The 26,660-nt window shown below is 35.7% G+C and overlaps 1 protein-coding gene across 1 annotated transcript in view; it reads left to right on the forward strand.

Annotated features, from left to right (window-relative positions):
• LOC107561068 (uncharacterized) overlaps positions 1-26,660 on the forward strand; it is a 66,731-nt gene that overhangs the window by 10,282 nt on the left and 29,789 nt on the right. The window contains exons 2-8 of the mRNA XM_016245410.1: positions 2,541-2,683; positions 5,417-5,559; positions 10,084-10,197; positions 16,845-16,926; positions 17,150-17,201; positions 18,107-18,219; positions 21,457-21,552. Of these exons, the coding sequence (XP_016100896.1) occupies positions 2,541-2,683; positions 5,417-5,559; positions 10,084-10,197; positions 16,845-16,926; positions 17,150-17,201; positions 18,107-18,219; positions 21,457-21,552 (743 nt within the window). The remainder of the gene's footprint in view (positions 1-2,540; positions 2,684-5,416; positions 5,560-10,083; positions 10,198-16,844; positions 16,927-17,149; positions 17,202-18,106; positions 18,220-21,456; positions 21,553-26,660) is intronic.

Genomic DNA, 26,660 nt, shown 5'->3' on the forward strand with positions numbered 1-26,660 from the left:
TTTTTATTTGTTTGCTTGTTCGTTTGTTTAAAAATACATTAATTTTGTTTTATTTAAAGAAATATTTTTATTAAAATCAGAAATGTGTATTTCCTGCTAGATCAATCAATCAATCAATCAATCAAACTAAATTTTGTTGTCTGCACTAATTGAATGTTTTTAACAGATTTAAAATTCATGTATATTACAGAACAAAACATGAATGTCTGTTTAAAATTGGGACCGTTTTGCGACAGTTGCTAATGTTTTCTGAGTGGTTACTAGGGCGTTGCTGATTACTAGATTGTACTGTGTGGTTGGGTTCTATTTAGTGTTTTAATTTTACAATCTTGTATTGTACACATAAGTATCACATGTGTATTCTCCCAGCAATTATGTTTTATTTATTTATTTTTGTTCATTTTATTGTCCAGTAGTCTCCTCCTCAGCAAGCTCCATGATTAAATCATTCATGTCTGTTGCCTCAACATTACTTCCTAAATGCTATAGGAACTACAATGAGTGTTATAACAGTAAACCCATGGTAAACTTTTATAAGGAGTAGTTGAGAGTCTGTGCACAGGTACAGTCACACAATTATTAAACGAAACCCACCTTCTAGACTATCAGCATGTGGTGAATGGTGTCACCCGTGCTGGACGTCCACGGCCGCTGGTCACATGAGGACACGTGTCTTATCGCCCCACAGCAGCCCTGACAGCAGGTCGTCACACTTATCTTCATGCTGTTGTGGAAAAACAACAACAAATCCTGCTTAGATCAAACCTCAGGTGAGAAACCAGCCTGCTGGCCAATTAAATATATAATGCAGGATCAAACGCATGCTAATCTCCTTTGACTTAGAAATGAAGGGATGGGTTGAGGTTTTTAATCAATTCTGGCTAGAAAAATGGCAAAATGGGACATTAAAGATCCCATGAAGAAGTCATTCTGCTAAGATCTGAAGACAAATGGTGTCTTACTAGTTCCAATAGTGACCTCTAGATGGTAGTGTGGCTATTAAAACAGTTTAGCTGAGCAATGCAGTGAAGTACATTTATCTGACTGTTTCTAAGCTATTGAATTGCTCTGTATGTAACCCAAACAGGTTCAGTGCTCAGAAAATGGTTGAAAAGGGGAGGTTACTGAAGGTCAAATGATGTTGTTTTCATTGATTATAATGAGCAGCATATGAAAACATCCCGGAAGGAAGAAGCCGTGCCGGAGTGCTTTTATCGAGGGCTGTGGGCTGATTTACTCCCTCAGACGCCGAGCAGCACCTGAAACTCGCCAGAGGTGAAATAGGAACGTCATAAATTTTCATGAACATCATAACAAAGTCATTTGGTCACACCCTAAAAAAAGATTATACGGGATGGAAACGGACGTTGTCTGGAGTGCAGAAGTGTGTCCTCAAAGTCCTGGGGCTTCGGTGAAGAGATGTCTGTCAGTCTGCCAGCTCTGAAACACAGGATGAGGCCTGACACTTTTGGCAGGCCCCTGTGTCAGTGCTTTAACAGATGTGACACTATCTTTTTCTCGATTCGTCTACCATCTTAAATATATCTTTTTTCAATGACCTTCTAAATAAGTAAATAAGCAAACGGTAAATCAATTACATTTTAATTAAATTATTTTATCAGCACTTTTCTGTATTTTTAGTATACTTTTATGATTTAATAATTACAATAGTTTTATAATATAAAATGATCTTAAATGATGTTTTTCAATTTCAGTAAATAAACCTTTGTTAAAAGTAACATTTTAATTAAATTATTTTATCCATAGTTTTCTGTATTTTATACTTGTACTTGTATACTTGTACTCTTAAATAATTATTTTCAGATTCTTTTCACCTTTTAAAATAATTCAATTATAATAAACAAATCAATTTTATTTTACAATATTATAATACAATTTATTTCATCCTTCCGTTTTAATATTTTTCTTAACTCATCCACTTTCTTAAATGCTTTTTCAATGACCTTCTAAATAAATAAATTAAAGTTAATAAATAAATATTGGTTAAATAGTCACATTTTAATAAAAATATCTATATTTTTCAGTATACTTTTTAAAATATTTCATGACTCATCCACTATCATCAATGATTTTTCAATGACCTCCTTAATGTATGTTTTTTTCAATGACCTTTAAAAAAAGAAAAATAATTTTTCATTAATTTATCCATATTTTTCCTATATTTTCTGTAAACATTTTTCACATCTCCTCCATTATCTTGAATTAATTTTTTGTTTTGTTTAACAAACTTGATTCAATGCATTAGAATGTACTTTTAGGAGGCTGGGGTGCTCCTTGTATTAAAGGTAACACTAATTTTCAAGTACTTTTATTGTCATAATGTACAGTCTATTAATGTACAACAGTATCCTAAAACTACCACAGGCCTTAGTGACATCAGCAGAGAAAGAAAGTCGTTTCAGAGATAAAGTTTGATGAAAGACTATAAAAACAAACCTTTTCTTTACTGACAAATCGCTCAGGATCAGTTCTGATTTCATATGGACTTTAACCTTGTCCTCTAATGTTTGTGTTTCTAGATTTCAGGACGACTGTCAAGACAGGGCGTTGTGTTAATGTGAAGAGTAAAAACACACCCTTCGATGTCAGTGACAGCATCACAACCGGCTGCTTTGGCTTGGGCCCGTGGCTTTGTGGAGACCCTGATCAGAGCAACTTTCAGGCCTGTCTGATTTCCATCAGTTTCATATATTTCTCAATATAATCTCTCACTCTGCCATAGTTTGTCTCTCATAGCTCGCTTATCTCCCTAACCCCATACTCTCTCTCCCTCTTGCTAACAGTGGTGAGTTTGGAAATCCTGCTGTCAAAAAGAGCGTCTGCTTTGCGAGTGAATAGGTCACTTTTTCTCAGTTTCTTTCCCGGAGCGGTCAGCACTACATGCGTTTCCCCCCTGATATCACGTCAATCTCAGAGCAGCCAGAGATGAATGCTTCTGACAATCTGACCCTTGGACTTCGGTGACCTCTTGACCTCTCCTCACTGGCAGCATGGTGGAGGTCACTGAGTGGTGAGAAAAATCTGACCGGGATGAACTAGCTTGTCAAACCGACCCATCATGTTGTCACCACAGCAACTATTACAAGGTCTGTATGTCTTTTTACTTTCATGATCAGGTCATTGCTACATTGCTACTGCCTCCACAGGCAGCTGTCTACTAAAACAGCATCCTAACTGAAATGAAACCTCATAAGTAATTGATTTGGACATGGACAGAAACTCCTGTGTCCTATAGGAGACTCCAGTTATAATTGATTTCCATAGACACCGATGTTAGCATGTTGCTTAGCTGAGGCATAGAAATACATAGCATGCACAGATATTGGTTAAAAGTCACTTTTTTTAAAAGTAACTGAATGTAAGTTTTTACCCTGAAATATCAGTTTTAAAATCATTCTGATGGTACAGTGACTTCTCATAAGGCGAATGGCTTTTGTCTCTTTCCAATTGTCTGTTCTAGGATTATTTAAGTTTGGTGAGCGGATACGAAATTCCACGAAAAGGGATTGTTTCTCGGCAGCAATAAATGCGCATGTACAGCGATCTACTGTAATTACGACAGTGAAATGAACTCTTTTAACTATAGGGGGCTCCAAATTCGCAAAAATACATACTGTACGGTTGCTCTAAGCGAATAATTTCAAATGTTTTTTTATTTAGTTTTCTATTTTCAGCATTCATTATTTTGAATTACTTTTTTTTTTTTTTTTTTTTTTTTTTTTGTGCAAATAAATAGCATTCTCAAAAATTGATTAAAATAGTTATATTTTTGTATTTTATTCATACTTTTTCAGTACACATTTATATTTTTTATATATTAAATAAATTTTTGTGCACAAATATTTAAAAAAAGGTATCCATTTTTTTCAGATAATTAAAAAATGTATTATTTAGTCAAACTTAGTATAAATAAATATTTTTTAATGAACTTCTAAATAACTTAAAATAATTGGCGTGCATAAATATGGGTTAAAATATTCATATTTTATTATTTTATCCATGTCTTTCCTGTGTTTTAGATATACTTGTCTAAATAAATAAACAGTATGTGAACATGTTGGTGCAAATAGTTTTGTATTTAAACAGTACTCATTTCAGCATTTTTCTTATCTCATGCATTATCTTAAAAAAAAAGAAAATAAAAAATGTTCAGTACATTCTGAGATTGCGTTTACCACAAAAAACACATGACAATTACTAAGGTGGTCAAAAGACCATGTCAGCATAACTGAACGTACCTATGATGCCTTAAAATTCTGTCATGACTGTATTTATTATTTTTTATTTAATGACCCTTTTTACAACGAGATATAACTGCCATTTTGGGAATGTGTAACATATGTGCTGCACAATATGTGTGTAAATGCTGAGAAATAGAATGTCTTGTTAATATGGTACATTCGTCGTCCTAGTCAGACTAATGATTTTAAATTGTTAACCGCCCTCTGGTCATAGCTCAGCGGATTTCACAATATTTTAAAATCAGTCGTCCCTTATGAAAGCCAGAGTTAACAAATGACATTTGAATCAGCCGCTGTGATCGAGCACCATAATGGATTAAATAGCACTGACATTTCAACACATGCGCCACATTTGACCTCTCATCTGTCACTGTTACACCACATGACCTCTGTGCTTTTAATCTCTCTCTCTCTCTCTCTCTGATTGTGATGTCCGGCTCATTTGTATTCTGTCCTAGTCTGACTATTTTGCTGGTGGCTGGAGCCAAAGTTGTGGCATCGGATAGATTTGAAAAGATATTAGAGTGAATCTCACAAAACTGTCAGGAACATGTCTGGGTCTTATTTCATAAGAAATTATAATTTGCTTAAAGAGAATGACGCCAATTTTTAGGACCATGATGATTTTTGTTTTGCACTGTGACATTATTACAGCACATTCCCCCCATTTCTTATTACTCAATTCTAAATATATAAATAATTTATAATAATAATTGCGTTCTCATTACTGTTGACAGGAGAATGTTTGGGAATTGTTTCCCCATTTTTTTTTCTGACAACAAATCATTATTTAGAAGTTCACCTTTGTCATGCAAATAATGTAAAAAAATGCCAAGAATCTTAATACAACCTCAGTAGCAGCAAAAGTATTTTGCATGTTTCGTAAGTATATAGTATTTGAAGTTGTGTAATATAAAGTAGGCAATCAATCAATCAATCAAAATACTAATAATAATTTTGGTGCAATGTGACCTGGACATGTTTTCTGTGAGACCCATACTGTTTATTAGCCTATATAATATTTTGTTAACCTCTCAATCCTAAAAATACTCTCTCTCTCTCTCTCTCTTTATAAACTAACTGTGTATATAAAGTATCACTCATAGGACAGGATCCATCTGTGGGTCCCAAACTCTTTGGTCAGGCTCATGCAGGAAGGTGAGAGGGAGAAGGCAAAATCCACTATCAACCTTCATCTGTGTTGCCTTGAAAAAGGGAGGGCAATGCCTGCTTCCTACTCTCTTTCGTCTTGGTACAGAGAGAGGCAGGGAAGCAGCAAGGAAGGAGGAATGGAGAGGCAAGACCAGATCTGGAAGAATACCTTTGCAATAGCAGATCTGAAAGTTTCAACTGCAGCTGAATACAAATGAGGACAGACTGTGTTGTAAAGGCAGGCGGCGGCTGAGTTTCTCTCCATGAGCACACACACGCTTCAGCTCACCGTGCTGGGGTTTAGTTTTCAATAACAAGTGATTATTACACGGCTGCAAATAAATAAATAAATAAATGGACACGAAATATTGATTGGATTTTAAATTAGTTTATTATGTGAGCCGAAAGAGACACAGAGTGGTATGAGACACTTGAAACTAGCACAGATGTGTTAGAAATCATTTTGCTGGGACGATGCTCAATTATACAGTTTAGCATCAATATGCAAAAATATTTTGGAATGAAAATTATTTTTAATAAACACCAGGTCCAAAATATCTGCATGTGGCTGTAAGCATTTATTCTGGCAATCAATTTATTCAATTACATCTGAATAATTTGGGCAGCGGATGCACATATAGTAATTAGCAGACATTTTAAAGGGGTCATATGATGCGATTTAAATTTTTCCTTTGAAAAATTTTTCCGTTGAGAGAGTGTTACAAGCTCTTGGTGCATAAAGAAGATCTGTAAAGTTGCAAAGACTAAAGTCTCAAATCCAAAGAGATATTCTTTAAAAAAGTTAAGAGTCAGCCACGCCTACCTAAAACGGTTTAGAAAGGCGGGGCATAGAGGAGAAACAATGATGTACAGTATGTGGAAAATTATGTGTTTTTTGAACCTTAAACCACATAAACACATTTCATTACACCAAATACACAAAATAATGTTATTTTTAGCAACATCGTATATGACCCCTTTAAAATAAAAGTGACTTGCAAGTTTACACTGATTATATAGTGTGGTTGATTGTATAAAAGTATGTTAATATGTTATTATTTTAAATATGAATACATTTGAGGGTGTTTGAATTTGATGAAAGAAAATAAATGCATAACGCTGAAATGGCTGACACAAAACTCTTGTGAAAACAAAACAGTAGACTAATTTTTGTAGACTAATTGAGACATACGGTGCTGACGCTTTAATGAGGGTTCTTATGACTGCAATCAAAACATCCACATGAAATTTGATTTTAGTGCTGAAATGATTTTAATTAGGGAAATCAAGCTGTCCATAATTACAGGAGCAACAGAGGTCTCTCTCCTCCATGTCAGAAAGCCACAGGACGCTTGATGTACGTCAGGACTTCATTAGCACAGACATGAGGTGCCAAACACAAAGAAAACAGTAAAACTGCTATTTATTTTCCCTCAAGAAACTTTTTAACAACCCCTCACACGATGTGAGCTCACACTCTCAGCTTAAAACACAGATTTCCCTATTGTAACCTAAAAATACATTGTATGGGTCAAAATGATTTTTCTTTTATGCCAAAAATCATTAGGATATTAAGTAAAGATCATGTTCCATGAAGATATTTAGTAAATTTCCTACCATAAATATATCAAAACTTAATTTTTGATTAGTAATATGCATTGCTAAGGACTTCATTTGGACAACTTTAAAGGCAATTTGATCAATATTTAGATTTTTTTGCAACCTCAGATTTCAGATTTTCAAACAGTTGTATCTCGGCCAAATATTGTCCTATCCTAACAAACCATACATCAATGCAAAGCTTATTTATTGTGATATTTATTATGATGTATAAATCTCAATTTCGAAAAATGCACCCTTATGACTGGTTTTGTGGTCCAGGGTCACATATTGTTATTTTAAATTTGATTATTTATAATTATTAATTATTATTAGTATTTTTTTGACAGTTCTGCAGCTGGATGGAATTCATTTTTATTGTTATTTTATTTTCTTAATTTGCTTAAATTAAGGCTACATTATGATGTAATTATGTCTCATTTTTGTAATCTAAGTGAATTTTTTAAAAACTTTTTAAAATGCAAAATTGTATATGACATGTGATTATTTTTTATGTATATAGTTATGATAAATATAAATGATAAATTAATAAATAGGGTCTAACATTAATTCATCTGTCAAATATAATAATTAAGTCTACCAAGCACTGATAATGTCTGAATGTTATATTAACAGACTATCCAAATTTTAATAAAACCTATACACAGATGTGTCCGTCACTTTAAAGGTATGGGTTATCCAAAAAGTAATTTACCCAGGTTGTCCTAAACCTGCATATAAAGTTCTTTCTTCTGTAAAACACAAAAGAAGATACTTTGAAGAATGTGGGTAACTAAACGGCTTCAGGTCCTCAGTAATTTTCATAGTAGAGAAAAAACACTATCAGACCAGAAACCCACATTCTTCAAATATTCCTCAACATAAGAACGAAGTTATTACAGGTGTGGAACAACTTGTGGGTGTGCACACGTTTCATTTTTGGGTGAACTGTCCCTTTAAGTCAGACAGTCCACCGTGAGCAGCTGAAATGCTCCTCTGCAAACTGCGCGCTCATCATTAGTTACAGCACAGACCCATTGATAACTTTCCCATTCACCCTACACCTGGAGCGCCTTGTGTTCAAAGGGCAGATGTGAGCTCTAGATGTTTTAATAACCAAGGGCTATTAGTATTATAAACAGTGCAACATACTTATTAGTTGATTAACTATGTGTTGGCATTTGCAAATCGCGTCCCGTATTGATCTGATACGGGACACACCATTTTACCTTTTAAATACGGGAAGATTCCGGGTGGCAACCCTAACTACTACTACTACTACTATTACTACTACTACTACTACTACTAATAATTATTATTATTGTTATCCTCGCTGTTTCCGTTGTTCTTTGTCATAGACTGTAAGGAGTTTTGTTGTTGAATTCAGTCAGGTCACAAACTATCGCGAGACACGTTGCTATAACGACAGATGTACACAGTTTCCACAAGCGGTAGTTCGGGAGACCGGTGTTGATGTAAGTAACGTTACTTAAAAAAAAACTAATTTTGATAAAGTATTGTTGATAAAGTATCTGGAAAATAAACACAATTAGTTCCTTTTAACAGCCCTCGCCTTTGTTTCTTATAATTATTCTAACTTAACGCCTAAATGTGCAGGGAGCAAGACTAATGAGAATATATTTGGCAGGTTTCACTCTTTTATCTCTTTTATATCTTTCATCTCAGTACATAAATAGTGAGGAATTATGATAATACCATGTTTTAGATGTGTAATGAGAGACTGTGAGGGTAGGTGTGGAGGCAAAGACAGAAGAATTTCGACAAATAATTCATCCAAAATTAATATTCTGTCCATGTTTTTTCACCCTTCCAAAACCTGTATGTAACCTGCATTTTTTCTTGAGTTTCCCCCCATACTATGACAGTTTAAAGTGGCTATGGCTGTCAAACTCCAAAAAACGACAACAAAAAAATCTCCATAAAAGTAGTCCATATCACACAAATCCTCAAATGCCATACATTTACATTAATTTATTTGGCAGACTTTTCTCCAAAGTGACTAACGTTGCATTGAAGGCCCTCCTTTCCAAGTTGTATCTCAAAAATAAGATGTCATTTTAAAGTTACACATATTTATTTTTAAATATGTGCTTGAACAGCAAAAATCACATTGGATCTGCCATTTTCATTTCCTATTTGAATCACTTTTATACTTTGTAAACACTTTCATGTGACTTTGTAAATATACATTAATCTAACTTGACATTCGTCATAGAAATGCCAATGCCAATCAAACCCAGTGCATATGTGCTTTCTCAAGGGTGTGGGTCACCTAAGTGCAGTGCCTTGCAGAAAGACACTGACATATAGTTAAAGGTCGCCAAAGACAACCTAAAGTTCTCAAAGACACCATTTGCATTAGGTTTCCGACTACTACACATCCATACAGTTCTGTTATGTTCCTTAGAATTTCGCTTTTGTCTAATGAAAACGTGCGGGTTAGTAAAGGAATAGTTCACCCAAAAATGAAAATTTGCTGAAAAATGTATTCACCCTCAGGCCAGATGTAGATATAGATGAGTTTGTTTCTTCATGGGAACAGATTTGAAGAAATTTAGCATTCCATCACTGTTCACAATGGGTCCACTGCAGTGAACAGGTGCCGAAAGCGAGACCAAGCAGCTGATAAAAAACATCACAATAATCCACAAGTAATTCACACATGACTCCAGGCCATCTATTAACATCTTGTTTTTAAAAAACAAATTCACCATTAAGACATTTTTACCTTCAAACCATTACTTCCAGCTAAAATACAAGTCCTTTATCCATGATATTGCTTTTACCAGTAAATAAAATTAATCTAATCTGAATCAGGAGAGAAATATGCACAGATCAAGCATTGTTCATAAACGAAAAGGTCCAGAACAGTTCTAAACAAAGATGTCAGTGGGTATTTATGTGAGAGGACAACAGGGGATGGACTTGTTTTTTTTTTTTTTTTTTTTATTGCTATAAGCAGAGCGACACTAATAAAACAGGAAAAAGTTAGAGTCACAGTAAATATGTAGCATGTAAAACGTATATTTATGTGTATTTTTTCCCCCAGGAATCTCCAGGAACTGCGTATGGAAACAGTGCAGCTGGATCAACATGCCAAGGAGATGGAGAGCAGACTGGAGGAGCTCAGACAGCGTATGAACCAGGAGAAAGAGGAGAGGGAGTGAGTAAAATAGGGAAGGGAGTTAATGAATGAGTGAGTAGATGAATAAATTAACGAGCCAAACAATGACTGTGACGGAGAGCGTTGAGATAAAAGAGGAAATGTAAACAATGAAACGGCAATGAATAAAATGAAAAACGTAGGAAGAGATAGCAAGTGAAAGAAAGAGAATGAGAGACTGTGAGGGTAGGTGTGGAGGCAAAGACAGAAGAATTTCAACAAATAATTCATCCAAAATTAATATTCTGTCCATGTTTTTTCACCCTTCCAAAACCTGTATGCAACCTGCATTTTTTCTTGAGTTTCCCCCCATACTATGACAGTTTAAAGTGGCTATGGCTGTCAAACTCCAAAAAACGACAACAAAAAAATCTCCATAAAAGTAGTCCATATCACACAAATCCTCAAATGCCATACATTTACATTAATTTATTTGGCAGACTTTTCTCCAAAGTGACTAACGTTGCATTGAAGGCCCTCCTTTCCAAGTTGTATCTCAAAAATAAGATGTCATTTTAAAGTTACACATTTATTTTTAAATATGTGCTTGAACAGCAAAAATCACATTGGATCTGCCATTTTCATTTCCTATTTGAATCACTTTTATACTTTGTAAACACTTTCATGTGACTTTGTAAATATACATTAATCTAACTTGACATTCGTCATAGAAATGCCAATGCCAATCAAACCCAGTGCATATGTGCTTTCTCAAGGGTGTGGGTCACCTAAGTGCAGTGCCTTGCAGAAAGACACTGACATATAGTTAAAGGTCGCCAAAGACAACCTAAAGTTCTCAAAGACACCATTTGCATTAGGTTTCCGACTACTACACATCCATACAGTTCTGTTATGTTCCTTAGAATTTCGCTTTTGTCTAATGAAAACGTGCGGGTTAGTAAAGGAATAGTTCACCCAAAAATGAAAATTTGCTGAAAAATGTATTCACCCTCAGGCCAGATGTAGATATAGATGAGTTTGTTTCTTCATGGGAACAGATTTGAAGAAATTTAGCATTCCATCACTGTTCACAATGGGTCCACTGCAGTGAACAGGTGCCGAAAGCGAGACCAAGCAGCTGATAAAAAACATCACAATAATCCACAAGTAATTCACACATGACTCCAGGCCATCTATTAACATCTTGTTTTTAAAAAACAAATTCACCATTAAGACATTTTTACCTTCAAACCATTACTTCCAGCTAAAATACAAGTCCTTTATCCATGATATTGCTTTTACCAGTAAATACAATTAATCTAATCTGAATCAGGAGAGAAATATGCACAGATCAAGCATTGTTCATAAACGAAAAGGTCCAGAACAGTTCTAAACAAAGATGTCAGTGGGTATTTATGTGAGAGGACAACAGGGGATGGACTTGTTTTTTTTTTTTTTTTTTTTTTTTTTACTTGAGGAAGCATTGTTGTGGATTATAAACTTGTATTTTGGCCAGAAGAAGTGGTTTAAAATTAAAATGCCTTTATGATGGATTTGTTTCTTACATACTTTACAAGACATTAAATGATGGACTGGAGTGGTGTGGATTACTTGTGGATTATTGTGATGTTTTAATCAGCTGTTTGGACTCTCATTCTGACGGCACCCATTCACTGCAAGGGGGTCTATGTTGAGCAAGTGATGTAATGCTAAATTTCTCCAAATCTGCTGAAGAAACAACCTCACGTCTTGGATGGCCTGAGGGTGAGTCAATTTTCAGCAAACTGTCATTTTTGGGTGAGTAATTCTTTTAAGACCAGTCTCTGATATGGGTACATTTAAAACTTTGAACAACGGCCAACTTGTGGTGTGAACGTACCCTTTGACACTTCGGATAACGCGAGAGGAAAAGGCATGCGAGTATATGTAGCCAAGGTAGAGAAGAAGTGGAAATGGAGCGAGGTGCCATTAGCTTTAAAATCTGATCGTCACATGGAGTATGCAGCTCCTGCAGGTAATCTCAGGTGATGGTTTGACTTCAGAGCGATCTGGTGTGATGGAATTAGCACAGCCATCGAGTGGAAGGAAATTGAGTCATCTCGGCTCCAGCAGCTCCGCTCTCACTGCATCGCCATGCTTGTCTTCCCATTTCTCCCAAACAAATTAAGATTAAGTGGGACCCTATGCCAAAACGAGGAAGGCAGGAAATTAGTTTTCTGTCAAAATAAAAGAATAGGAAAAAATAACATCAGTAGTTATTAATTTGATGTCTCTCTCTCTCTCTCTCTCTTTCTCTTCCCAGCCCGGTGCCTTTCCTTCAGCTCTTCATTAATAACAATAAAATGTGACCTGTGTAGGTCCACCTCATGAATTTATAGTGGCGGCCGTTTTAGACTTACATATAAGCTCATAACTCAAAAGGGGAGGGAAACACTACGGTAATGGGGTAGATGCAGCAAATACATCATATTCCCATATATACTTCCCAACAAATGCAAACATATACATGCAATCGGTCAGGATGAATTATGTTGAGATAGCATGAGGAATGAATTTATCCGTAATTTAACATATTTGTCCCTGGAAAGCGGATATATCAGTGAGGCGGAAAGCCAATCGGAGACAATAGCATGGCGTTATTCCTGTGATTTCTTCATGGGGATGGACGGCACCAAATGCACCTGTATCAATAACATAAGGCAGCACTTTGCGATAATTAGATGAATGAATGTAGGGAGAATGCAGCTCTAGACAAGATGTCTGCCAGATCTGGGCTGCGTACCGGAACTGTCATATTAAGGGATGTAAGCGGTACCATATCTAAATTGTGATTGCCTCCATACGGACGTTTTTAAATAAAACTGTTTTAGATTAGCTCTTATCGGCGACCATTAATCAAAGCAGAACTTCTGTTGCGGGTGCCGTGCTGGGAATGGTTGATGTTATCTTCCTCCATGCTCAACCTGCTCGCTGTTTATTGTAGCGAAGGCAGAGGACTAAAGGGCCACAGCTGAATTCATAAGAATAGATGAGAGCCGATGGGCTCTGGCCTTATGCTCGGTGGGCAAATAAACTGTACTCACAAAGTGGAGCGCTGAAACAAACTTGTAGTTTCTTTGCATACTTTGTTGTTGCTTGTCCCTGCAGAGCTGGACATCATACACTACGGTTTAAAAGTTTGGGGTCAATAAATTTGTTTTTAAGAAATTAATACTTTTATTTAGTAAGGATGCATTAAATTGGTAAAAAGTGACAGTAAATATATATTTATTTTTGGCAAACAGTAAAGACTTTTATAATGTTAGAAAAGATTTTGAATCCTGAAAAGAATGAATCACAGTTTCTACAAAAATATTAGGGCAGAACAGCCGTTTCCAACATTCATAATAAGAAGAAATCAGCAAATCAGAATTAGAATGATTTCTGAAGGAGCATGTGACACTGAAAATTCAGCTTTGCTTCACAGGAATAAAATACAATTTAAAATATATTAAGACAGAAAATTATGGAAGCCCATTTCTGCCACAGAATTAATTAAAAAGGTAATTGCAACTTTTTATCTCATAATTCACACTTTTTCTTGCAATTCTTGCAGTTTATATCTCACAATTCAGACTATTCTCTCAGAAACATAATCTCGGAATTGTGAGATATAAACTTGCAATTCTGAGAAAAAAGTTGTTTACATCTCGCAATTCTGGCTTTTTTTCTCTGAATTATAAGTTTACATCTCTCAAATCCATGACATGAAAAAAAAGATAATTGTGAATTTTTTTAGCTCACAATTATGTATTTTTTCACAGTTTTAAAAAGAGTTTATAACTTGCAATTCTCCATTTATGTATTGCAGTTCTGAGTTATATCTTGGAATTCTGGATGAATTTTTTAATGATGAACAAAAAGGTTATAGCATTATGAGCTAAACAAGTTTTTTTTTTTTCTTCATATTTGTATCTTTCCGAAACAAGCTTCCATAGAAAACATTTATTATAAATTGTAAAAATATTCCATCAATAGTTCAAGATGTTGTTCAAAATGGGACCAACATTTTGTGTATTTTATTTTTATTAAATGATGTTGTTAATAAATGGTAACTTATTAAATGATAATTTTTCCAAGTTCATTTATTGAGAAGACTTGCACTTCCAGAGGCCGTTTTTATCATTCAGAAATTTGATTTAACACCAGATTAAATGTGCAGTAGTGTAACCTCTCACCTGTCCCACTGCTGCCACACGATGAACTCGAGTAGCAGAAGAGTCTGATGTCTGTGACCCTGACAGGAGATAAGTGTTTGTCTTGTTGGTTGGCACTCAGTGTGCGTACGATGGTAATCCGCCAGTTGTTAGCACAACTGCCACATTGCCTGCGCGTTTCCCCATAATGCTGACAGGCAGGCTTGAGCGCGGTTAATCCCCATCCCAAACGCCCGTCTCCATCAGACTGATAAAGGCCAGCACATAAACAGCCCTTAATGAGAGTGGACAGCGTGCAGAGGAAGTGTCCTCTCTCCCTGCTGGCCCCTTCTAAAGTCTCTGACTTTCTCACTCTTTTATAATATGAGATTTTAGTGGAGCTGCTGAGCTGTGTATTTTTAGTTTGATCTATTCATGACTTTTCCTATTGCTTATACTTATGGTTAGATATTTAAACAAATTCCCTAAGTATTAAAGTATTACTTTTCTGCGTGATTAGATTTATTATTTTTGCCTTGCAGAAGATAACATTCTGTTAAATATATATGTATATATTTTGGTTAGATTTTTTTAAAGAAAATTTGGTAACACTTTACAATAAGGTTCATTAGTTAACTACATTATTTAAAATGAACTAATAATGAACTGCACTTATACAGCGTTTATTAATCTTTGTTTGTTAATTTCAACATTTACTAATACATTATTAAAATCTTGTTAACATTAGTTAATGCCCTGTGAACTAACATGAACTAACAATGAACATCTGTATTTTTATGAACTAATGTTAGTAAAGATTAGTAAATACAGTAACAAATGTATTGCTCATGGTTAGTTCATGTTAGTTTATACATTAACTAATGTTTAACTAATGAACCTTATTGTAAAGTGTTTCCGAAATTTTTTATATATTTGGATTAAATAGTTTAAATCAGCAACAATGCATTAAAAGTGACAGTAAACATATTATTGTTACAGAAAAATAATTTCGAATAAATGCTGTTCTTTTAAACTTTCTATTAATCGAAATCCTGAAAAAATGTATCATGGTTTCCACAAAAATATTCAAGAAATTTTTCTTGAGGATCATGTGACACTGAAGACTGGAGTAATGCTGCTGAAAATTCTTTTATATATTTGGATTGATTTTTTAAAAGAAAATAATAGTTTAAATCAGCAACAATGCATTAAAAGTGACAGTAAACATATTATTGTTACAGAAAAATAATTTCGAATAAATGCTGTTCTTTTAAACTTTCTATTAATCGAAATCCTGAAAAAATGTATCATGGTTTCCACAAAAATATTCAAGAAATTTTTCTTGAGGATCATGTGACACTGAAGACTGGAGTAATGCTGCTGAAAATTCAGCTTTGTATTGCAGGAATAAATTACATTTTAATAAATATTCAATGAATAAATAATTATTTTAAATTCTAATAATATTTGACAATATTAATGTTTTACTGTATATTTAATTTAAAAAAATGCAGCTTTTGGGAGTATAAAAAACGTTAAAAACATTAAAAACTACCAACCAACCGTGAACATTTGAACAAAATAATAAATAACGTTGCTATAGCACTCTAATTCTAGAATAATTTTCCGTTTTAAGTGTGGCTTAAATGTCTAGATACTTTTGGGGCCACTTTATAATTTTGGCTTGATTTAACCTAGCATTTAAATAACTTTCACTGTCGTGTCCCACAGGAAGACACTTAACCTTAAGATGGTTCCAAGGGGGCTGTCTCTAATTAGTATACGGTAAGTTGCTTTGACAAATTAGTAAATTAGTAACTAGTAAAAACTCAAATACGAGTGCGTACCCTGCTTCCTCTGAGCATGTGAACCTGTTTTTATGTGAACACACTGAGCTGAAGCATTTCAGCGGTAAAGTCACATGACCGGTCACCAACTACACATTCCTCTGGGATTTTGGTATGATTTGGTCTCATTCCTGAATCATTTTTTTTTTTTGTAGAATTTTTCAGGCAGCCATCCAAACAGTTTTACAACCGACATAAGAGAAAGAGACATTTCAAGAGCACGGTTACCTCTTTACTTTAATATATTGTTCAGGCAGACACACATAACATACATTTCCATCCTTTGAACACACTCAGGCTTGCGGCTCTATGCCAACATGACACCCCACTCTAAACAAACGGCTTCCCCCGCAATCACGCCGTGAATTATTTAGACTGATGATTTGATGTGGCAACCAAAACAACAAATCAGAAAACAAATGAAGTCGACCTCCATCTGTGTATCTGTGTGAATTATGTAGGGCAAAAGCTTTCATGTATTGTTTGTGTTTGTTTTCCACTATTTGATATGCGCTTAATTAAAAGTTAACCACGAGTTATGCACTAGATTTTAATACTTGGGGTTAGTTTTTTTTTTTTTTTTTACAGTAATAGTACGTTCTCCAAATGATTCACACCACTGGCTACTACAACTAGTTGCAGTTTTGTGCTGAACTGAGCAACTTTCTGTGATATTTCCACGCAGGAAGATGGGAGCTTCTCACTGGAGTTCAGCACAGCCCGGGATTCAGAGCGTCAAGACGAACAAGGAGAACGCACCTCGCAGAGTAAGAGTTTTCTCACCAGATGACGTCATTTCATGCTGATACACAAAAAAAAAGTCAGTCAGTCTATCTTGTTTAAAATATTCAGTCTCATTCAGGCCGACTTCTCCTCCTTTCATGCCAGGGATGGTCCAAAACTTTGGACGCACTTTTAGAATTAACTGCTTGAACGGTTCACCATGGTTTTGGTCATAATGTGATGTTTGAAATATGTTGTTTCGGGCAGCTCTCTCCGGGCAAGATGAAGATTAGAGTGCTGAAGGACGAGCCTGTGCCAGGTGGGTGGACTGGAATCTGAGATGTGTTTTGCCTGGCTTGTTTTGAACTCCTTTTTTCCTCAAATTCAACACTAGTAAAGTATTTTTCTGTTAGAATTTCAGAATGGTGCAAGTCAAAATTTTCTTTAACTCTGTTCCAAACTCTAGTAAGCTAACTATCTATTTCTTGACTTAACACTTGTTAGATAGCATAATTAAGGCATCACATGTACTGTAACTGTCACAGAAAAAGTCATTTTCTTGATCATTATTTTTTTTAAACTTATTTTCCAGTAAACATCCTCATAACAAGATAAATGTACTTGAGAAGCAACACACTGAGTAAGATAAGATTTGTTTTCAGAGAACATATATTGAATAATCTTTTTTTTTACCCCATTCGCAAATTGATCTTGTTTTAAACAGAAATTAGACAAACTAGAATGAGATTTGTCCAAGAAAAAAACACAATTTGCTAGTGTGGTAAGAAAAATAACTCAATTTAAAATTCATTCTCTGAAAATTAGCTCCATCTAATTAAAAAAACGGACTATTTTACCAAATATTTGTTTTTTAAGAACATTCATGCAGGGGTTTGTGCTCCCCAGATTTATGTGGCACATAATAAACACATGTATTTGAACTAAACTACTGAACAGTAGTCTAGATATGCTCCCATATTAAGTCATTATCTTCTAACGCATGCTATGGACCAGCTCTGTTGGAATCTACTGTGACTGTTGAGTCTCACAGTTTGAGTACTATTTGTGTGATGCACATGATGAACAGTTAAAAGAGTCGCTGCCAATGGAGAACATTCATAAAGGTACCGTCCTATGTAGGCAGTTGATGAGGTAGCTCACTAAATTGTGGAATAGAAATCATGTGTAGAGTTCTGAATTGTGTGTGTGTTTGTATAACTGCAGCAGAACAGAAACAGGTAATAGCGGAACCAGCCGCCAAGGTACATGGCACTAACAGGAAGCTCAACCTGAGGGGAAAAGTCTGTGGACAGTGTGAAGTTCAACTGGCTGGACTGGTGAGTTTTCATCTGTTCTGTTATACACTATTCTTAATTCCAAACGGTCCATCCCTTTCATTCATCATGCATCATGTCTCAGGTATACACTACCCCTAAAAAGAGGTTGGTATAAGTTTTCAGTGTGTTTGAAACTCTCTATTACTCATCAAGGTTGCATTTATTTGATCAAAAGCAGTAAAATTGTGAAAATGATTGCTATTTAAAATAAGAGTGTTTTTATTTGTATGCATTTTAAAATTAAATGTATTCCTGTGACACAAAGCTGAATTTTCAGAATCATCACTTCAGTCTTCAGTGTCACATGATCCTTCAGAAATCATTCTTATGTGATGAATTGCTGCTCAAGAAACAATTCTTATTATTATTAATGTTGAAAACAATGTGGAAACCGTGAAACATTTTTGAATAGGAAGTTCAAAAGAATAGCATTTCTATTAACTCTCAGAAGATTTTAGCATGGTAATGGATATGACAGTGTTAATGTATTTGGTCTTGGCGGAAGAGATCTGCTACGCTGCTGCTAAATTGCTGCTAGTTATTGCTGTATTTGTAGATTATTGCTGCTGCTGCAAGCAAGTACAGGAGCTTGCTACTGACAATGCATATGGTGATATAGTGCTGTGAGTATTTAAGACATACTGCTGCTGCACAAATGGCATATAAAAAAACCCCGTAGCAGATCTATACAGGTGGAGCTGGGGAAGGTGGAGGGTTTCAGAAGGAACTCTGAAAGCACACTGCAAAATGCTTAAGTGAATGCTAATCAGCCATTTAAATGTAAACATGAACCAATCAGCTTGTGCCAGGTTTTTTAACGCTGTGAATATCATCAGTTACGTTAAGAACCCATCAGCCTGCGCCATCTAGAGTTCCATGAAAGAACTTGTCTTTACTGTCACTTTTGTGATCAATTTATGCATTCATGCTGAATAAAAGCATGAATTGCTTTCCAAAAACATGTTACTGAACCCTAACTTTTTTTTAATGCGTGTTTCTGAGGAAGCTAATCAGAGTATTTGCAGAAGTTTGCAAAGTTTGCAAAGTTCAGGGTGCTTCAACTTTAAAAGACATGCAGTAATTTTCTTTGAGCAACTTTGTAGCAAGTAAACAAGATATCCTTGAGAAACAGTATATTCCATTTTTTTTTCTATGAACGTATCATTTCTGCACATACAACCATTCATACAGATCTGCCATGACACTTCTTTTATAATTTTTTTCCCACACTGCTCTATTATAGTGGTAGCATGAACTTCATATAAACCCATCCCTAGGCAGACGTATTGGTCAAGCAGTTTTCTCAACCAGACTAAGCTGCAGTGTAAACCAGACTTCATACCGATAGTCAAAGTCTGGCTCTTCAAGACTAAAGTGCATGACACAGGGTTTGTTATCCTCCATCAGTTCGAATAAAAGAGCTCTCTTAGCTCCTGACAGTAAGATCCCACTTTTTACTTTGAGCTATGACTGGCAGCAGTAGATTGAACTGCTGCTAAATGCAGTGCTGCAAATATATTCCTACTCATCCTATAGCAAAGAAGACATGAACTGCAGATTCTGCAGTCCGGAAGCCCTCTTAAAAATCAGTTTGGGAAGAATGCCGCTGCTGTAATTTATTTCAGCGGTGTCGTGCTGAAATGAGACCTTTTTTTATGTGGCCATTAAAGGAGCCGGTAATGGGCACAGCTGTAGATTCACAGAACAGTACTGTATTTACCCTTTTCTTTATTCACTGTGAGTGTGTGTGTGTGTGTGTGCGTGTTTGTGTGGCCGTATTAAAGGGGACCCTGTCTCTCTTGGGAGATTTGGGACTTTCATGTGCTGCTCGAGTGTGTGTGTGTGTGTGTGTGTGTGTGTGTGTGAGAGGGGGCTTGAGTGCTTTGAGACAGACAGTCTCGAGGGGAAATGTACCTGTGGAATTTGCACATAGGCATTTGGCTGTCAAAGACAGCAAGTGTGTTAAAGCGAATGTTCAGTGTGTGTGTGTCTGTCTCGATGTATTTACGGATGTGTAGAGCCAAGGCTTCCTAAGGGTTTCCTCCGTGCTTACTCACACAACCCTAGAGGAAGCCACAGGAGCTAAAGTTGAGCTGAAAGCTGTTGTTTTGTTCAGGATAGAATGTACTGTACTGTTTACTGCAAAATGCCTAGTATACACTGGATAATGCCTACCACATACCACCTTTATGTTGTTTATCTTTGTCTGGCAGAAATATTATGAGTTGTATGCTAGAGTGTTTCCATCTATTTTAAGTTGCAAAGCTATTTCAGACTATAGTCAGTGTTGTTTTAGTAGTAATATTTTGGATGAGCTTTCATTTTTATATTTTCATTTTAATTTTAGAAGTAATTTTTCATCGGCATAGTTCTTTTTATCTTAATTTGTTTTAATTTTTTCATCTAATATTTAGTTTTAATTTTGTGTGCTTTGTAATGTTGGGCCGATAGACGATGCCATTGTCCATCGCCGATGGCTGATAGACATCACAATGTTGATTAAGTTTGAGTAAAATCCACTACATTTTAGTTTTAGTTAACAATAACAACACTGACTATAGCATTCTGCATTGCTGTTGTTTAATGTTTAATTTTGTGGAAAATAAGTCTTAAGTGAAAAAGTCTAATAAGGAAAAAGGAAGCTTCTAGTTCACACTGCATTGTGGGATACAGTATTGCATGCAGTGTGCTTCTGCATCCACATTTAGCCAAATGTCAGAGGCTAAATGGATATTCAATTCAAACATACACCTACTGTGCAACAATGTTCATATAGACTACAGAAATATTATTCCCAACCTATCCAAAGTCTGTTCTTAGAAATACAAACTCTTCCAAGCATCATGCATCTCACAAGCTGAAGTGCTGCATCATCATACAGAGAAGACATGCAAACGTTCAGACCGAATTAATCAAGACAGCAGGCTGGATTCATTTACAAGTGGCTCTTCAGCTGCGGGTTTGATAGACCTTTCTTTAAATTCCTGTGCTGTCTTTCTACCCATCTGTCCGTCAAACGGGCTCTCCTATCACCCTCCGCACTCATTTACAATCGGTAACAAAATAATGAGCTCCCTTAAGATACGTGCAACTCCCTTCTCTCCATTTTAATATGTATCGTGTTGAGCAAAAAGTGCAAGATATTTAAATATGTATTGCTGATATTAATGTTTTTGGGGTGAATATGCCTTGCTGTACGCATGCTGAGTTTATTTAATTGTTTGTGATCTGTTTCAGATGTGTGCGGAATGTGGAGAGGATTATTGTGTGGGCTGCTTCGTCAAATTCCACCAGAAGGGGGCACTGAAGCGCCATCGTATGGTTCCCGTACAGGTGAGGAGGTGTTCTGACAAACTCTGTCCATCCCACACAAACACACGCACACACACCCGCAGCAGCGCCTGGCACAAACCTCCAGATTCAGTCTTCCTCCTCCATGCCATTTCTCAGAAACGTGGAGAGCTGGTCACCATTAGTGGACAATCTGCTCACTCTAACCCAACTCTGATTACACACACCTGTTCCCAGGTTAGAGAGCAGCCACACAAACAATGTTCACACACACACTCGCTCCCATCAGCTGGAGTTTGTTTTAGAGACTTGAGTGGCCCCGTGGTGAGGTGTTTGATTGAAGCCTTTATCAGACGGTCAATACATCTGTCATCGCACCGGATCGTACCATCAGTGCCTGAGGAGGGGCTTCTGTAGTGACCATTACAGTCCTGTTGGCAGTCTTTGCAGTCACATTCTCTTCTGAAAAGTCTTTGTGATATTCTGGATTTTGGTCCCATCTTCACTGTAATATACAATATATATATATATATATATATATACAGTGGGGGAAAAAAGTATATATATATATATATATATATATATATATATACAGTGCCTTGCAAAAGTATTCAGACCCCTTCATTTATTTCATGTTTTGTTATGTTGCTGCCTTATGTTAAACTGCTTTAAATGACTTTTTTTGTCTACATCAATCTACACTCCATACACCATAATGGCAAAGCAAAAACATAATCGTCACAACTTCGTAAATTCGTCTATAAGCCACTCTTGTTGTGTGCTTAGGGTCATTGTCCTGTTGGAAGGTGAACCTTCTGCCCAGTCTGAGGTTCTGAATGCTCTGGACTGGGTTTTCATTAAGGCTATCTCTATATTTTTGTGCATTGAGCTTTTCTTCTACTCTGACGAGTCCCTCAAAAACAGCCCCACAGCATGAGGCTGCTACCAGCACACTTTACTTTTGGGATGGTACTCTGCAGGTGATGAGCAGTGCCTGGTTTCCTTCAAACATGATGCTTGGAATTGAGGGTCATCAGACCAGAGACTCTTGTTTCTCACAGTCTGAGGGACCTTGAGGTGCTTTTTTGCAAATTCCGAGTGTGTTTTCACGTGTCTTCACTGAGGAGAGGATTGAGTTTGGCCACACCGCCATAAAGCCCAGATCGGTGGAGTGTTGCAGTAATGTTTGACCTTCTGTAGGTTTTTCCTATCTCCACTTATGATCATGGAGCTCAACTAGAGGGAGCATCAGGTTCTTGGTCACCAGTCTAACCAAGATCCTTCTCCATCAATTGCTCAGTTTGGCCAGGAGGCCAGCTCTAGGAAGAGTTGTTTCAAACTTCTTCCATTATGGATAATGGAGGCTACATGCTTCTGTGAACCTTCAATGCAGCAGATTTTTTCCTGAACTCTTCCCCAGATCTGTGCCTTGACACAATCCTGTGTCTGAGCTCTACAGACTTTTCTACAGACTTTTCCTCTTGACCTCAATGCTTGGTTTTTGCTCTGATATGCATTTTCAGCTGTTACACCTTTTATTAAGACGTGTGTGCCTTTCCAAATCATACCCATTCAATTGAATTTGCCACAGGATAACTTCACTTAAAGTGTAGTAACATCTACAAGCAAATAGCAACATGATTTGAGGTTTCATTCACGTTCAGGATGGGTTACTGCTTTTTTAGGGATTTCCAATATGACGTGACATGTGGCCAAGTATGGTGACCCATACAGAATTAGTGCTCTGCATTTATCCCATCCCAAGTGCACACACACAGCAGTGAACACACACACCGTGAACACACACCCGGAGCAAAATGCATATGAGTAATACATGCTTGCCTTAGCCAATACTACAAATAAGCAGTATTATATTTTTTTTCCCTTAATTTATTTTTGTTCCCATTAAATGAATTGTATGTATGTAAAAATAACAGTGCTCATTAAATTAATTAACTCTTAGCTTTATGTGATTTTACTATTACTATTATTTTACTATTATAGTATCACTACAGTCACTTAATTGGTAACGAAATGAAGGTTGACACTAATTACTCTACCTTCTGTGTACCTAACTATGTACAACTATAATTAGTACATTTCTTCTAAGAAGAGAAAACCATATACAGTACAGTAATGTCTTTACCATCACTTTTGATTAATTCAATGCACCATTGCTGAATAAAAGTGTTCTTACCCTAAACTTTTCAAATCAACATATTAGAATGATTTCTGAAGATCATGTGACACTGAAGACTGGAGTAATGATGCTGAAAATTCAGCATTGCATCACAGGAATAAATTACATTTTAAAATATATCACAATGTTCCTGTTTTTACTGTATTTTTGGTCAAATAAATGCAGCCTTGGTGAGCAAAAGAGACTTCTTCCAAAAACATAAAAAAATGATTACAAACGTAACTATTGTGGGTTTCTGATATTTAGCTGTGCATTTATATAGTAAAATGCATTTTTTATCTTTTAAGCCACATTTTAACTTGACCCTCAGGGACATTCAGACTGCGTTGAGTCAACTGGGAGAAATCAGCTCATTATGGTCTCCATCGCAAGCTAAGCGCTAACCCCAGGGCATACAGGGAGCATACCTCTCCAGGACCCCATGACCAAAAGCACTCCACATAGGCATACAAATATGTTTATGCATCATCGTGTGTGTGTCAGTGTTGATCGTAGTGTTTGAGGTGCTCCAATTATTGCATGCTACAGGTATGCTGAGATTGGCTCTTCTTCTGAGAACATGACCTTGGGTGACCCACATAAATCTTTCACATCTGTGCTCATGTTTACATCTCATCATGCAGCATTAGGCAGCACATGTGCACCACCAAACTTCCTTCTGCCCTGTGTGACGCTCACCCTGCACTGCCGCATGCAGAAAGCCGTTAAAGTAGTTACACAAACACAAGCAAACAGACGTCCAGATGGAGGAGAAACAGAAGAACCCATAGGCTCTATTCATAAACCCAGTGAGTTTTCTCGCTGTCTAAAAGTATAGTTTCCAAAGAAAAAAAGAAAAGAAAATTCTGTCATTGTTTACTCACTACTCACCAAGTTATTCCAAACCTGTAAGAGTTTCTTTATTCTGTTGAAAAGATATTTTGAAGAATGTTGGTAACCAAACAGTTGAGGGTAGCCATTGACTTCCATAGTATTTTCTTCCCTACTATGGAAGTCAGTGGATACCAACAACTGTTTGACTACCAACATTCTTCAAAATATCTTCTTTTGTGTTTAACAGAAGAAAGAAACTCATACAGGTTTGAAACAACGTGAGGGTGAGTAAATTATGAAAATCATATCCCCTTAATATTTTAAATGTGCATTTATTTTTATTTTAAATGCATTTATTTTTATAAAAAAATGTATTAATTATTTTTTTTAAGCATTAGTTTTACTGATTTTAGTACTTTAGCTTGTTAAACTATAGGTTGAGGTTTTTCATTTCATTTGTATTTTTTAATTTATTTTCAGCAATTACCAAAAATGATTTTAAATAGTTATCAATTACAACATCGTCTGCATAGGCATCTGTCTTCTAAGCATCTAAACCTAAATGAAACTGAAAAAACTGAAGTAGTCACTTATTTAGAACATTTTACGTCAGCTGCATCTTACAATTGATTCCAATAGAACTTGGTGTTGGTTAATCAAACGACATAATACTCTAATAAGAATAAATACATACCAACTTCTAACCATTTTTGCTTTCAGTGTGGACAGAAATAGCCTGTTGCTAGAAATTTGTGTCATGCCTGTTTAGGTCACAGTGAGGTAAAATGGTTTATTTTTATCGATGCTATAATATATAATATATATAATATATATATCTTATAATATAAGATCATAATGTTACTATAATTACTATAATATTATTAACTATAATAAGAGTTTATTTTACTTCTCACCATATTGCTTTTATTTTTTCACTTTGCAATGCATCGCGTCACAATGCACTCTGGAATTACTTAAGAATTATATTGTGGCCAAAAACAAGGTCTCTTAGAAGTGTTTTTGGATCCGTCTTTTCATTGGGAGCTTGATTATGATGCCTTAAAATGCTGCCTAAAAAGGTGCACTGAGTGAAAGAGAGAGCAGTCACAAAATTGCGCTCTGCTTGAAGGGAGAGCGCAGTCTTGGCAAGCAACTGAGAATTGTATTTTACTACGCTCGGCTCTGATGCAGCTATATGCATCCTAATCCTGTTTAATTTGCTTCCATGGGGGAAAAAGGGAACAAATATTGATATTTTTGTCCTCGGGTTAGTTCTTTACAATCTTGGTTTGTCTTCGTCTGTCTTTGACAAAGAAGCATTTCCCCATTTGATCGATTCATTCTCTTTTATCTCTGTTTTCAAATTGCACACATTTCTTCTCCCTTTAATCGTTTCCTATTGCTTTCTATTGTCTGCAAATTGATATGCAGAGATAAACTAATACATTTGCTAATGTTTACTGTAGTTTGGGTGCATAATAAAAATGTATTCACAAGACAGTCAAGGTCTTATCTGTGAGGTAAGAGAAAGCATCATTCAGCAGCCATAATGGCCACTAACAATGTTGTCTTAAGGACATAATGTCATAAAGAGGAATTATTTGACTGGCTAGTGGTTATTGGGTGAATTATGTGATTTAATCAAGCTTTTCTTCATGGCTGTTATTAATTTGCACTTATTTATGGAGGGATTTGATAATGTTTGCAGTAATCAGTAATAAAAAGAGCAATTACCTGGTGTGAATATGATCAAATTAAAGAAACCCTGCCAAGCTACATGTAAGTACAGGGTTTTCATGGATTTTAGGTTTCGCAATGTATTGTCCTTTTGTAGTATGACATATTTCATGGTTGCTACTTTCAAAACGAAAAAAGTACACATTTTTTTCAAAGTTGTAAATTAAGCAAATATTATTGGTGTATGTCATACAAGAAAATAGTATTTCAGTTTTTCTACTTTAAAATTTTATGTTTAATTCAATGTGTATCTTGACATTTCTTTGCAATTGTTTGTCAAATTGTTTGCAATTACTGAGTAAAAATTGCAAAAATCTTCACCAATTTTTTTTCCCAGTGTGTGTACAACGTCCTGTCCAACAGTGTTATTTTTGAATTAGTTTTTATTTCTGTATTTCCG

The sequence above is a fragment of the Sinocyclocheilus grahami genome, unplaced genomic scaffold (genome assembly GCF_001515645.1).
Source record: "Sinocyclocheilus grahami isolate Dianchi unplaced genomic scaffold, SAMN03320097.WGS_v1.1 scaffold756.1, whole genome shotgun sequence".
NCBI lineage: Eukaryota > Metazoa > Chordata > Actinopteri > Cypriniformes > Cyprinidae > Sinocyclocheilus > Sinocyclocheilus grahami.